The following is a 12,765-nucleotide window of genomic DNA, read 5'->3' as shown; positions in this document are numbered from 1 at the left end:
TGAACCTCAGCTTCCTTATCTGTAAAGCCAAGAGGTTGTGCCTAAGATCCATTCCAGAGCTAAGATGCCACTGACAAGCTACCATGATTTGAAGTTGTGGTTCCTGGGAATGAATAGGTAGTCAGATTCAAAGGCTCAGAAGCTACTCTAAATTTGTCCATGCATCTCATAATCTTAGTTTAGTCATTCCAAAAATTCACCTAATGTTTGAAGTCCTTAAAAATAATTATTGAGTATTACCCATCAGAACATGAACTAAAGTCAGCCACAGTCTTTGCTTCCCCTAGAAACTCTTGCCTCTTCCCTTCTAACAGTACCTTCCTGACCTTCAGGCTGGATGACTATAACATGCTTAACTTGGTCCTGGCTTTCTCTTGAGATAAATAAATATTAATGTGAAATGAAAACCTCACATGTAATAATGTTGGGATTAATGAGGTGCTGAATTGTATTCTTACTTTGCTATTGTTGGCAAGCTGAATTCAAAACCGTGGAACCATTTGTAAAACAGGAATGTTAGTCCAAAGTTTTGCATCCACCATGTGACTTATTATTCTTCCGAGGTGGGATGATAGGGTCCTCCACATCTGGGAGACAGGGCAGGCAGTGCTGGTGTGGTGTGGTCTGGGAGTTCTGGGTAAGCCCCCACTTCCAGCCTCCATGCTTGGCCAGTCACAAAGGAAAGAAGAGGAGAGGACAGGAGGGAAGAGAATTGTTCTCACTTACCTAGATCTGGTGAAGGTGGTTGGGTAGTGTTGTCCATCTGACCATTATTGGCCATTAAATTCTAAACTGTCATTCTGTTCCAAGGTTAGTCTCCAAGCAGAGCTGAAAGGACATGTGAATTAAGCCTCATATGTGCAGCTTCTCACATATTCATCACAATAGCTCTTTGGGAAGGTGTCGTTACTCCCATTAGACATATGAAGAAACCAAGTCTTAGAAGAGCAAGTGACCCACCAAGTTCACATAGTTGGCAAGTCAGCATTTAACTCCAGCAGTCAGTGCAGCCACCACCCATATTACCTTCAGAAGCCCAGGAATATAATCCCAGATGTGCCTTTTCTTCTGTCCCATGTGGCAGGTGGGAGTGAAAGTTGGAACCACCTTTAGGGAAGGTAATTTATATTATGCGTCAAGACCCTTTAAAGTGTTGATGCCTTTGGATTGTGTAATTCCACTTTTAGGAACCTTCCTGGAAGACATTTCCTGAGATGTGGGTGATTACCAGAGATTAATGCAAAAAAGATGCTTATTACAGTATTATTTATAATGGTGAAATGCTTTAAACCCCTCTTCTAGGAGAACGACTAAACCACTGCAGCAGAGGCTCCAGTTAAGTCAGAACAGAGATGCAAACACGTGGGGTGTTCCCACCCTTTGAGTATAGGTCTGAATTAACTCATACACATGGGTACGTGAGCTGAAAAAACATTAACTCAAGCCCACAGTTGAAGTTTAGATTATACAGGTAGACTCAGTAGGGAGGAGGAGGATGCCAACAGAAGCTAGCTTGCAGGGAGGGACTGTAGGGCCCCTCAAAAATAATTGTCCTAGGGGCGCCTGGGTGGCGCAGTCGGTTGAGCGTCCGACTTCAGCCAGGTCACGATCTCGCGGTCCGTGAGTTCGAGCCCCACGTCGGGCTCTGGGCTGATGGCTCGGAGCCTGGAGCCTGTTTCCGATTCTGTGTCTCCCTCTCTCTGCCCCTCCTCCCCTTCATGCTCTGTCTCTGTCCCAAAAATAAATAAAAAACGTTGAAAAAAAAAATTAAAAAAAAAATAATTGTCCTAGAAAAGAAAGGATTTGATGTGATAAAGTGGCTTCAGCAACATAGCCTGAGATTCTAAGAGAACAGAACAAACTCTGTCGCCCCCAACATTCTCCACCACGGCTTATCAACCACCAGCTTTGGACCTTCTCTTGGGGTCTTGTCCTGATGACCAGTTTGGCCTTTTGACATACTACTCACCTACCCTTGGCTTGTTTTGGGACTACCCTCTCAGCTTAAGTCTTGCCCTGGACTGCTGTATCCCTCTTTCTATCGGATACGCACAAATATCTAGTAGCCATGAAAATAATGCTTGGGAAGAGTTTTAAGTGGAATGGGAATAATGTTAGATATAATCTTAAGCAAGTAATGAGGGATGAAAAAAATCTATGTATATAAAAGAAGATTTTCATTATAAAAACGCATTCAAAATACTGGAAAGAAATATGTTAAAACCTTAGAGTGGGGTTATGGGTGACCTATATTTCATTTTTATTTAACTTTTCATTTTCCATGAACATGAAGGTATTATTTTATAGTTACAAAGGAGAGGTATTTAACATGCACTCTTTTTCTCCCTCCTAAAAGGCAGGCAATGCACAAATCTATTAAATTTGGGTTGAAAAATAGATGGAATTGGCTTGGAAGTCACTGAAGCGGCCCATCTGGTTTAGCTGTATTGGACGAGAACCAGTTGACTGCTTAATTTGGCATCAGCTTGGGTCACTGGCACTTTTATGCAACCTCAGGGAGAGAACTGAACTGTTCCATATCTGGAAAACTGAGATGGTACCATCCTGATATAGGTGGTCCAAGGGGAATAGTTTTGTATGATGTGGCAAATTAATGTTTGCAAAGAAAACGCCGTTCTGTTCTTCAAATGTTCTCAAAAATAGTTTACTGAAACTAGACAGCCTTCCTGTCCAATTGCAAAAGAACTTTCAGTTCTCATTTATAAGTGAAACTTGAATCAAACGTGGATCAATAAGCCAAGCGTAATGGTGAGGATTTTGTTTAGATATTGATGTAAGCAATCACATACATTTATATTCTAAATTCAGAATTTACTACTTGAGCCTAGTCAACTCCTTTTCACTATACAGCAATAGTTTATTTGTAACATGTTTATGTTCTTATTTTTCCTTTAGCCTAGGAACCGCGAGCAGTCATGTATTCAATTTTGTACTGTTGCTTTGCACAAAGTCAAAATAATGCATATTCTGCCCTTCAACTATATTGCAATTGTGGTTTTAACGGTATACACTACTTCCTCTCTGCCTAAACATAAAGATTCACAGTATATCGTTGGCACTTATTAAATATATAAGAAGCAGGGGCACCTGGGTGGTTCAGTCGGTTCAGCGTCAGACTTTGGCTCAGGTCACGATCTCGAGGTTCACGAGTTCGAGCCCCACATCAGTCTATCTGCCGTCAACACGCAGAGCACACTTCGGATACTCTGTCCCTCTCTCTCTGCCCCTCCCCTGCTCACACTCTCTCTAAATAAACAAATAAATAAGAACCAAAGATTTTGGGGGCCCTCCAGTCACATCTCCAGTTTTATAGTACCATTTCTCCTCCCTGAATTTTTGCCTCCCTTCGTTTCCCTGTCACCAAGTTGATTCATTTGCTGTAGCTTGAATAGCTGAGTAAGAAAAGAAATTTTTTGTCTTCTTTGGCACTGCCTACAGAGGTGGCAGCCATCTCCTATTTGGCATCATGGCTGCCCTCAGGCCTCTGGTGAAGCCCAAGATCATTAAAAAGTGGACCGAGAAGTTCATCAGGCACCAGCAAGACCGGTATGTCAACATTAAGTGCAACTGGTGGAAACCCAGAGGCATCGACAATTGGGTGAACAAAAGATTCAAGGGCCAGACCTTGATGCCCAACAGTGGTTATGGGAGCAACAAGAAGACAAAGCACGTGCTGCCCAGTGGCTTCCGGAAGTTCCTAGTCCACGACGTTACGGAGCTCGAAGTGCTGCTGGTGCTCAACGGATCTTCCTGCGCAGAGGTAGCTCATCATGTCTCCTCCAAGAACCACAAAGCCTCTGTGGAAAGAGCAGCCCTGCTGGCCATCAGAGTCACCAATACCAATGCCAGGCTGCCCAGCGAAGAAAATGGATAGACAGACAGCTTATGTGCACGTCGTGTTTGTGTTACTAAAATCATAAAACTATAAAAAGACAATTGTTTGAAACTCTCACGGGGTCCTTACTCCAGCATACAAACACATTCACGCCTCTGCCATCTTAAAACAGCACTACAACAAAACATTTCCAGGTTAAAATGGAGACTAGGTGTTGATAAGCTAAGGGCAAGTGCATTGCTCCTTGGGCTTCTAAACTTCCAAGGGTAGGAGAGAAGAAGGGCCTCAGAACTCTGAGCCACCCTCCTCCTCCAACACTCACAGTCTCACCATTACACTCTGTCTTGAAGACCACTGGGGATCATGCCCTCCTGCCCTCTCTCGGTTATCCACTGAAATGTGTCCTCCCAAAATTCATGTGGAGGTCCCAACCACTGGTACCTCAGAATGTGACCACATTAAACTGCATTTAAGGTCTTTAAGGAGACCATTAAGTTTAAACGATGTTGTCAGGGTGGGGCTCGACTCCCATATGACTGATATCATTACCAGAGGATGAGGTACCAAGATGCAGTCGTCTGCAAGCCAAGGAGAGAGGCCTTAGGAGAAAACAACGCTGTTGGCACCTTGATCTTGGACTTCCAGCTTCCAGGACTGTGAGAAAATAAATTCCTGTTGTTGAAGCCACACAGTCTGCGGTACTTTGTTACGGCAGCCCGAGCCGACTGATACGGCCTCCATCTCTGTTTGTGTCTGAAGCCCAGCACCCCCACGTCACCCCTCTGCCCTCCAACGCTCAAACCCCGTGGCTCTGTACAGCTCCTCATCCAGTTTTCACATGGCACATTGGAACCCAGTAGCAGGTTATGAAGTCAATTTCATGAATTTCAGCCAGCAGATGAAAAATGAAATAGAATAAAACAGAAGAGAACAAAATACAGCAGAACGGCACAGAAGAGGATAGAAGAAAATAGGAAATATCAGATGCACTACATGTAGTAACATGTAGAGAGTATCACCCTGGTGAAGTCTTTATTTCCATGCTATATGCACATATGTGCATCCAAGGTCATGCTGTAAACTGTATTTCATTCTGTGGGTCATGATAAAAACAAATGAGGAAGCAACTGACCTAATGTGACTCCATATTCTGTCCCTTTCCAAATTCCAAAGCACGTCCATTCTGGTCGATCATCAGCAAAATCTCCCATGCACTTAACCTCCTCAAAATGTTCTGTTCGACTTGCCCAAACCAAAACTAAAAACCACAAATCTCACAAGCATAATATAACTGAGGCAAGGATAGATGTTATTAGGTATGCTCCAAGCAGAAAAACTTTTACTTCATTTTGACCCTCATTGGATTTATATAGAATACCTCTGTATTCATTTTTGAAGGAAAGAACAAAATTAAAAAGTATGTATGAAAGGCTGGAAATATAACACTGAAAATTATATCTAATGTTGAAATACAGATTTTGGGGGGCACCTGGGTGGCTCAATCAGTTGAGCATCTGACTCTTGATTTCACCTCAGGTCATAATCCCAGGGTTATGGGATCGAGCCCCGCAGTGGGCTTTGTGCTGAGCATGGGACCTGCTTAAGATCTTCTCTCTCTCCCTCTGCCCCTCTCCCCTGTTCTCTCTCATGCGCTCTCTCTCTTTGTCTCTCAAATTAAAAAAAAAATCATTATAAAATGCAAATTTTAAAATCATAATTTTTTCACTTTTTTCTTTTCTAAAAGCCATTAATAGTAAGATGAACCATTAACTTCATAATGGCTTTTCAGGCAAGAAAGAAACCCTATAGAGTTGCACGTTTCAGTGTGGTAGCTGGTAGCCATATGTGGCTACTTAAATTTAAAGTAATTAAAATTAAAAGTCTAGTTCTTTAGTCTCCCTAGCTGCACGTCAAATGCTTGAGAGCTACATCTTCTATCTTACAGAACTTTTCCACCATCATACAAAGTTCTAGTGGACGGCACTGCTATAGAGTTTTCCTGAAGGAGAGGTGACAAAGGAAGATGGCTTGAGGGCAGCCGTGGCTTGCAAAAGCCCTGGAGAGCAAGTTGCTTTGGAGGAAACGGATTTTAACAAGTGGTGGGTACGGATTATCGTTGGATCTTTACCTACTTCGAGGGAAGGAAGTAAAAATCGGAATTGCATAAAAATAGAGCCCTACAACAGTAGACATATCAATACAAGACAGCAAGATTGATAATTCGTGTGAAGAGTTGGCTGTTGTCAAGCCCCATGCTAAGTGCTTTACAGAAGATCTGTGATTACAACCCTAGGAAGTAAGACTTAGCCATTTTCACCGGCGAGAAAATTGAGGGTCGCAGATGAATTTCTTCAGGGTGGCCCAAAGAAGCAGTTTCCGAGACTCCTTCTTCTTCCGTTTCTCCGGCAGTTCTCAACTGGAGATTGGAAAGATGGGAGGCCCGGAGGGGGGGCGTCAAGAGGAGCTTTAGCAGCACTTGGACTCATTGGAAAACCAGGAACACTTCCTACTCTCAGGGAACACTTTCCTGAAGCTCTCCCTCACCCTCCCCCCCCCCAACATTCCCCATTCCCGCTGAGCGATTAATGCAAAGGCTTCCCTAGACACACAGAATTAGATGTCTGAGGCGGGTGTAGAGCCAGGGAACGTGGATTTACCGAAAAACTCTCCGGGTGATTCTCATTTGCACCCTGTAGTAAAGAAAATTGTACCACACCATGAAAAAGATTGGCAGCAAACTTGAAAGTCAATTAAATATTTAGTTAAATGAAAATAATTGTAAATATGTTTGCTACATCGAATGCAAAATCCAAAGCCACATCTTGAAAAAGAATACTTATGTCATAAATACAGCATAATTGAGTTTTATGACCCCAGATTACATTAGCATGAAAAGGGCTACATTTAATGAACTTAAAGGTAATCATTACTAGAATTAAGAATCACCTTCCAAATCACCACTAAAGAAAACAGAATCACAAAGCAAATGACAAAAAAATGTAGAAAATAGCAAATAAGCCAAAAGATTCCAGAAATAAGAGCAAATGCACCAGTGCTTCTGCTGATCATAAATGTTTTATTTTTAGTGTTTATTTATTCTGAGAGAGAGCATGAGCACGAGCAGGGGAAGGACAGAGAGAGGGAGAGAGAGTGCAGATTCCAACACGGGGCTCAAACCCACGAACTGTGAGATCATGACCTGAGCTGAAACCAAGAGTCAGACACTTCACTGACTGAGCCACCCAGGCGCCCCGATCATAAATGTTTTACACTCTGTAATACGAAGATGTTCACATCGGGCTAAAAGCAAACAAAATATGATCATGTGCTCCTTAAAAAGGACAACCTAGGACATAACCACACAGAAATGTTAAAATTAAAAGGATGACTAAAGACATACCAATCAAAGACAGACAAAAGAAAGCATCAGCGGTGATAATACCAAACAGAGGACTCAAGACAAAAACATCATTCAAAATGAATATTTATCAAATACTGGGATGAGGGAGGACTTTACAAGCTTAAGACAATGAAAAATATGTCAAAGATCTTTTCGTAAGGAAAAAGTTTACTGGACTTAACTGTATAAAAATTTCAAATGGTTGAAAAGCTAAAAGCAACACAATCAGTTGAAAAGGTAAACAATGAACAGAAAAATATTTTCCACAGATGTAACACAGAATTAATACTTTTCATATGTAAAGAGTTTATATAAATCTCTGAGAACAATATTAATGTAAAGATAGACACTTCAAAAAAGGGCATGGACTGATCCACTCTAAATCAAAGAAATTAGATTTTCAATGAGATTATTTGCTTCTTTCACATTAACCATTTTTTTAATCTAAGTTTTATTTATCTAAGTGATCTCCACACCCAATGTGGGGCCCGAATGCACGACCCTGAGATCAAGAGTAGCGTGCTCTTCTGACGGAGCCAGCCAGGCTCTCCTGGCATCAGCTATTAAAAAAAAAAATCCCATCAAGAGCACTGGATGAAATATAAATTGATATCTTATCATCTGGACATGATTCCGGCACCAGCTCTCCCGTGCTTTTAAAATGTTCACTCTTGGGGCACCTCGGTGGCTCAGTTGGTTAAGCACCTGACTTCTGCTCAGGTCATGATCTCATGGTTTGTGAGCTCAAGCCCCGCTTTGGGTGAGCCGCTTCTGTCTTCCTCTCCTTCTCTCTCTGTCCCTTGTGGGATTCTTTCTCTCTCTCTCTTTCTGCCCCTTACATACTTGTATCCTCTCTCTCTCAAAAAAATAAAAAATAAATAAATAAATAAATAAATAGTCCACTCGTTTCAAAACAAAACAGATGAACACATGGGAAGGGGTGGGGAGAGGAGAGAGGGAAACAAACTACAAGAGACTCTTAATGACAGAGAACAAACTGAGGGTTGATGGAGGGAGATGGGTGGGGGATGGGCTAGATAGGTGATGGGCATTCAGGAGGGCACTTGTGACGAGCACTGGGTATTGGACGTAAGTGATGAACCACTGAATTCTACTCCTGAAGCCAATATCACACTGTGTGTTAACTAACTAAAATTTACATTAAAACATTTTTTAAAAAGGAAAAAAATATTCACTATTTTTGAGACAGTAACTCCACCTCTGGGAATCATGCCTATGAATGGGCAGAATCAGAACTGTCAGACCAAGATTTATGAATAAAGACTTTCAGGAAAAGATTCTTTATAATTGAAATAATGTTTCTTTCATTCTTTTTTTTTTTTTTTTTTTGTTAATGAGCTCTACACCCAATGTGGGACTTGAATTCGTAACCCCGAGATAGGAGTCGCAAGCTCTGTGACTGAGCCAACCAGGCCCCCCTATAAATGAGATAATTTTGACAGAGTCAGAATATTAAATGATGGTGGAATACTTCATTTCACTTCACTTCATTTCATTTCATTGCATTTCAATTTCATTTCAATTTCATGTTTTTAGAGAGAGGTCTCACTATGTGTCCCAGGCTGGAGTGCAGTGGCTAGTCACAGGCTCCATCCCACTACTGGTCAGCACGGGAGTTTGACTTGCTCTGGTTCAGACTTGGGCCGGCTCACCCCTCCTTAGGTGGTCCCCTCGCTCCGAGGTGGACACCCCATTGGCACAGCGCACTGCAGCCCAGTGCTCCTGGGCTAAAGCAATCCTCCTGCCCCAGGCTCCCGAGTAGCTGGGACTACAAGGCATGCGCCACTGCGTGCATGGTGATGGTGGAAAATTTAGAAAAGTATGGTATATCCATAAGGCCCAATATTCTGATTCATCAAAGTTCCATTTGAGAAGTTGTTATTAAGATAAAAATGATGTGTGGTACAATGTTGAGTAAAAAAAATGTATGCATATTCTATGAACTGGATTCTCAATTGCATACATAGTATCATCTCAACTAAATTAATAGTGTTTGCCTTTGAGTAACGGGATGATAAATTGTTGTTTTTTTCTGCTTCAGAATACTTTTCTGTACTTTCTAAACTTTCTACATTGAACGCAGGTTACAGAAAAAAATCTGAGCAGTTTCTTCAATAAATGATGTTGGGAAAACTGGATATTCACATGCAAAAGAATGAAATTGTACCTCTCTTATGCCATACACAAAAATTAACTTGAAATGGATCAAAGATTTAAATGTAAGGCCTGAAACCATAAAACTCCCAGAAAAAAACATAGGGGAAAAGCTCCTTGACATTGGCCTTAGCAATGAACTTTTTGGATAGAACACCAAAAGCACAAGCAGCAAAAGCAAAAATAAACAAGTGGAACTACATCAAACTACAAAGCTTCTGAACAGCAAAAGAAATAAGCAACAAAATGATAAAGCAACCTATGGAATCGGAGAAAATATTTGCAAAACATTATCTGCTAAGGTGTCAATATCCAAAATATATAAGGAACTTATACAACTCGATAACATAAAAAACAAATAATTCAATTTAAAAATGGGAAGGGGGGCCGGCTGGCACATGATGGAACATGCTACACTTGATCTCAGGGTTGTGAGTTTGAGTCCCATGTTGGGTGTAGAGATTACTTAAAAATAAAAAAAAAAATCTTTAAAATAAATAAATACGTAAAAATGGGCAAAGTACCTAAATAGACATTTTCCCAAAGAAGACATACGAATGATCCACAGGCACACGAAAAGGTGTTCAACATCACAAATCATCAGGGAAATGCAAATCAAAGCCACAATGAGTCAGAATGACTATTATCAAAAAGACCAGAGATAACAGCGTTTGCTGGCCGTGAAGAAAAGGGAACCGTTTTGCTCTATTGGTAGGAATGTAAATTGGTAGAGCCACTATGAAAAACAATCTGGAGGATCCTCAAAAAATTACAAATAGAACTACCCCGTGGATCCAGGAATATCGCTTTTGGGTACATCTCCAAAGGAACTTCAGTCACTATCTCAAAGACATATCTGCACCCATGTTCATGCAGCATTGTTAATAGGAACCAAGACATGGAAACAACCTAAGGGTCCACCGATGGATGATGAATAGATAAAGAAGATGTGATATATATATGCAATATCACTCAGCCGTAAGAAAGAAGGAAATCCTGCCATTTGAGACAACATGGACAGACCTTGAGGGCATTATGCTAAGTGAAATACATCAGACAGCAAAAGACAAATACTGTATGATCTTACTAACATGTGGAGTCTAAAAAGCCGAGCTCAAAGAAACAGAGTAGCTTGGTGGTTGCCAGGGGCTGGCGGGTGAGAGAAATGGGGATTGGTCGAGGGGTACAACACCCAATTATAAAATGAATAAGTTCTAGGGAATCTAATCACAGCCTAGTGACTACAGTTAACAATACTGTATCATATACTTGAAAGTTGCTAAGAGAGTGAATCTTCAATATTCTCACCACACACACCCCAAAGGTAATTATGAGAGGTGATAGATGTGTTAGCTAACCTTATTGTGGTAATCATTTCATAATACATACATGTCTTAAGTCATCACATCGTGCCTCTTAAACTCACACAATGTTCTATGTCAATCATATTTCAAAAAAGCTAGGAAAAAAAACCCACCAAAGTACAATAAAATTAATTTTAGATTATAAATCATAACAATAAAGGAAAAAACCTGAGCAGAAACAAATCACTCTTACTCTGCAAAATCTTTAGTTATAACCCTCTTTTATTAATCAGGATTCTTGGCTGCAGAAACTGCCTCTGGCAATCTTGATTGGCGAAAGTTAATATGTTACAAGGATTTGGGAAACAAAAAAGAAGGCTTGGAAAAGCCTGGTTAGCACTAAGTGGTGTCTTCATATGCTTCTATCACTCAGGTTTCGAAGACCTGGGTGAGGGCAGCCCGTGATCCAGCCTAGGTCACCCGCCTCCATCAGGGTGAGGCAGCCGTCCTGTTAACTGCCACTGAGGGAGGTAGACACCACCAAGACAAGGCAGAGTGCGAGAAAGGTGAGCCCCAGACTATTAGGACGCTGTTGGGATGGGGGATGAAATCCTATTGAACCGAAATGTGTGTGGTGTCATGACGATGTGTCTTCTGTCGAAAACTCGGCTTCTGGTGGACCTTCTTCACCATTCCTGTCCTATTCATTCCTTACCTCCTGGAAATGCTGCATCTCCCCTGTCTAGTCTTATGCAACTTTCTCACCCAAGTCACCAATCGAGTGGACTGTCCGATCTGGTGGATGTTTCTCAGGCTTTCTCTTTGTAGATATCTTAGTTTGGGTTGCCCTAAAAGCAGAACTTGAAACGAGAATTCGAGCGTAAGTAGTCTGTTTGGGAGGTGAGCCCAGGAAGTACAGGCAAAAGAGTGAAGAAGAAAAAGATAAGGGAAGGAAGTCAACATGGTGTGCTATGAGCGACCAAAAGCTTACTCCCGCTCCAGGGAACTCTGGGAAATGGTGTAGAACATGCAGCTCAGAGTTATGTCACCCAAGGGGCAAGGGAGCTGGAGTAGTTATACACCACCTTCAGTCAATCATCAGTGAAAGGCTGCTTGAGGGGGAGTGGTGTGCCTTAAATTCCCTGGCACTCCCAGCCTGCCGCCCATGGGCAGAGCAGGTTCTGGAAACTAGAGAAAGTCCAGAATCAAAGAGATGCAGGTTCTGGCAGTTGGAAGTTTGGCTGCCTCTGCTAGGAAGTGCTATGGCAATATGGGCTTGGCACCAACAGCATTTGCTATATTAGACATTTCTGTGTGTTGTTTCACATTACTTGTGACTCTTGGAAATTCTTCCTTCCCTTGGATACTGGAACATACCACCCTACTTGTTTTCTGCCCTCTTTTCTTGCCACTTCTTCCCATTCTTCTTCTTCTCTTTTTTCCTATACTTAGATATTGGTAATCTGCCAACTGTTGTCTTCTCTTCCCACACAATCTCCTCATCAACCTCAACACATCCTGGCCACCAAATCCCATCTATGGGTGGACTGATCTGGATCGATATTTCTAGTCCTGCTCTTTTTTGGTGGATTCTAGACCCGGCAGCTTAACGAACTTTTCCACTTGGGTCTCGTGAGCACCTTAACCCAACGCGTCCAAAACTTACCTCTCCAAACCTTATGTTCTCTCTAAATTTCTCTCTCCCCTGAGTGCCCTCTCTCAAAATGGTACTATTATCCATCCAGGTTCCCAAGCCAGAGAACTAGGATCATCGTTCCTTCACTCTTCCTCCTCCTCACCTCTGATGCCTAATTGGTCACAAAGTCTCCTGACTTCTAATCTCTTCTCTACCCTCTCTAGTTTAAGGCAAACTACTCGATGCTCCATGCTTAATAAAGCAAGGTATAGAAGGGACTCTTAGCTTTCCCCACAACCTTCCATTTGCTCCTTTGGGGCTCATTCCAGTTCCTGAGCCTTTGTGGACTTCATTACTGTCCCTTTGTCTTAGAAAGACCTCAGCTTCCCCGGCT

At 41.9% G+C, this 12,765-nt stretch overlaps 1 protein-coding gene across 1 annotated transcript; it reads left to right on the top strand.

Annotated features, from left to right (window-relative positions):
• The first annotated feature begins 3,464 nt into the window (after nt 1-3,464).
• LOC109256381 (60S ribosomal protein L32-like) lies at nt 3,465-3,895 on the top strand. The gene has a single exon (XM_053891374.1). It carries the CDS (start codon nt 3,488-3,490, stop codon nt 3,893-3,895), a length of 408 nt encoding a protein of 135 aa, XP_053747349.1. The 5' UTR covers nt 3,465-3,487.
• Nucleotides 3,896-12,765: the final 8,870 nt, after the last annotated feature.

This window comes from Panthera pardus, unplaced genomic scaffold (genome assembly GCF_024362965.1).
Source record: "Panthera pardus isolate Hobbes unplaced genomic scaffold, ASM2436296v1 HiC_scaffold_27, whole genome shotgun sequence".
Taxonomy (NCBI): Eukaryota; Metazoa; Chordata; class Mammalia; order Carnivora; family Felidae; genus Panthera; species Panthera pardus.
The sequence above is the reverse complement of the archived record's forward strand: the minus strand, read 5'-3'. Positions and strand labels throughout refer to the sequence as shown.

What these genes read in the sequence shown, in the direction of transcription:
- LOC109256381 (XM_053891374.1), top strand. Translation starts at nt 3,488, where the DNA reads ATGGCTGCCCTCAGGCCTCTGGTGAAGCCCAAGATCATTAAAAAGTGG.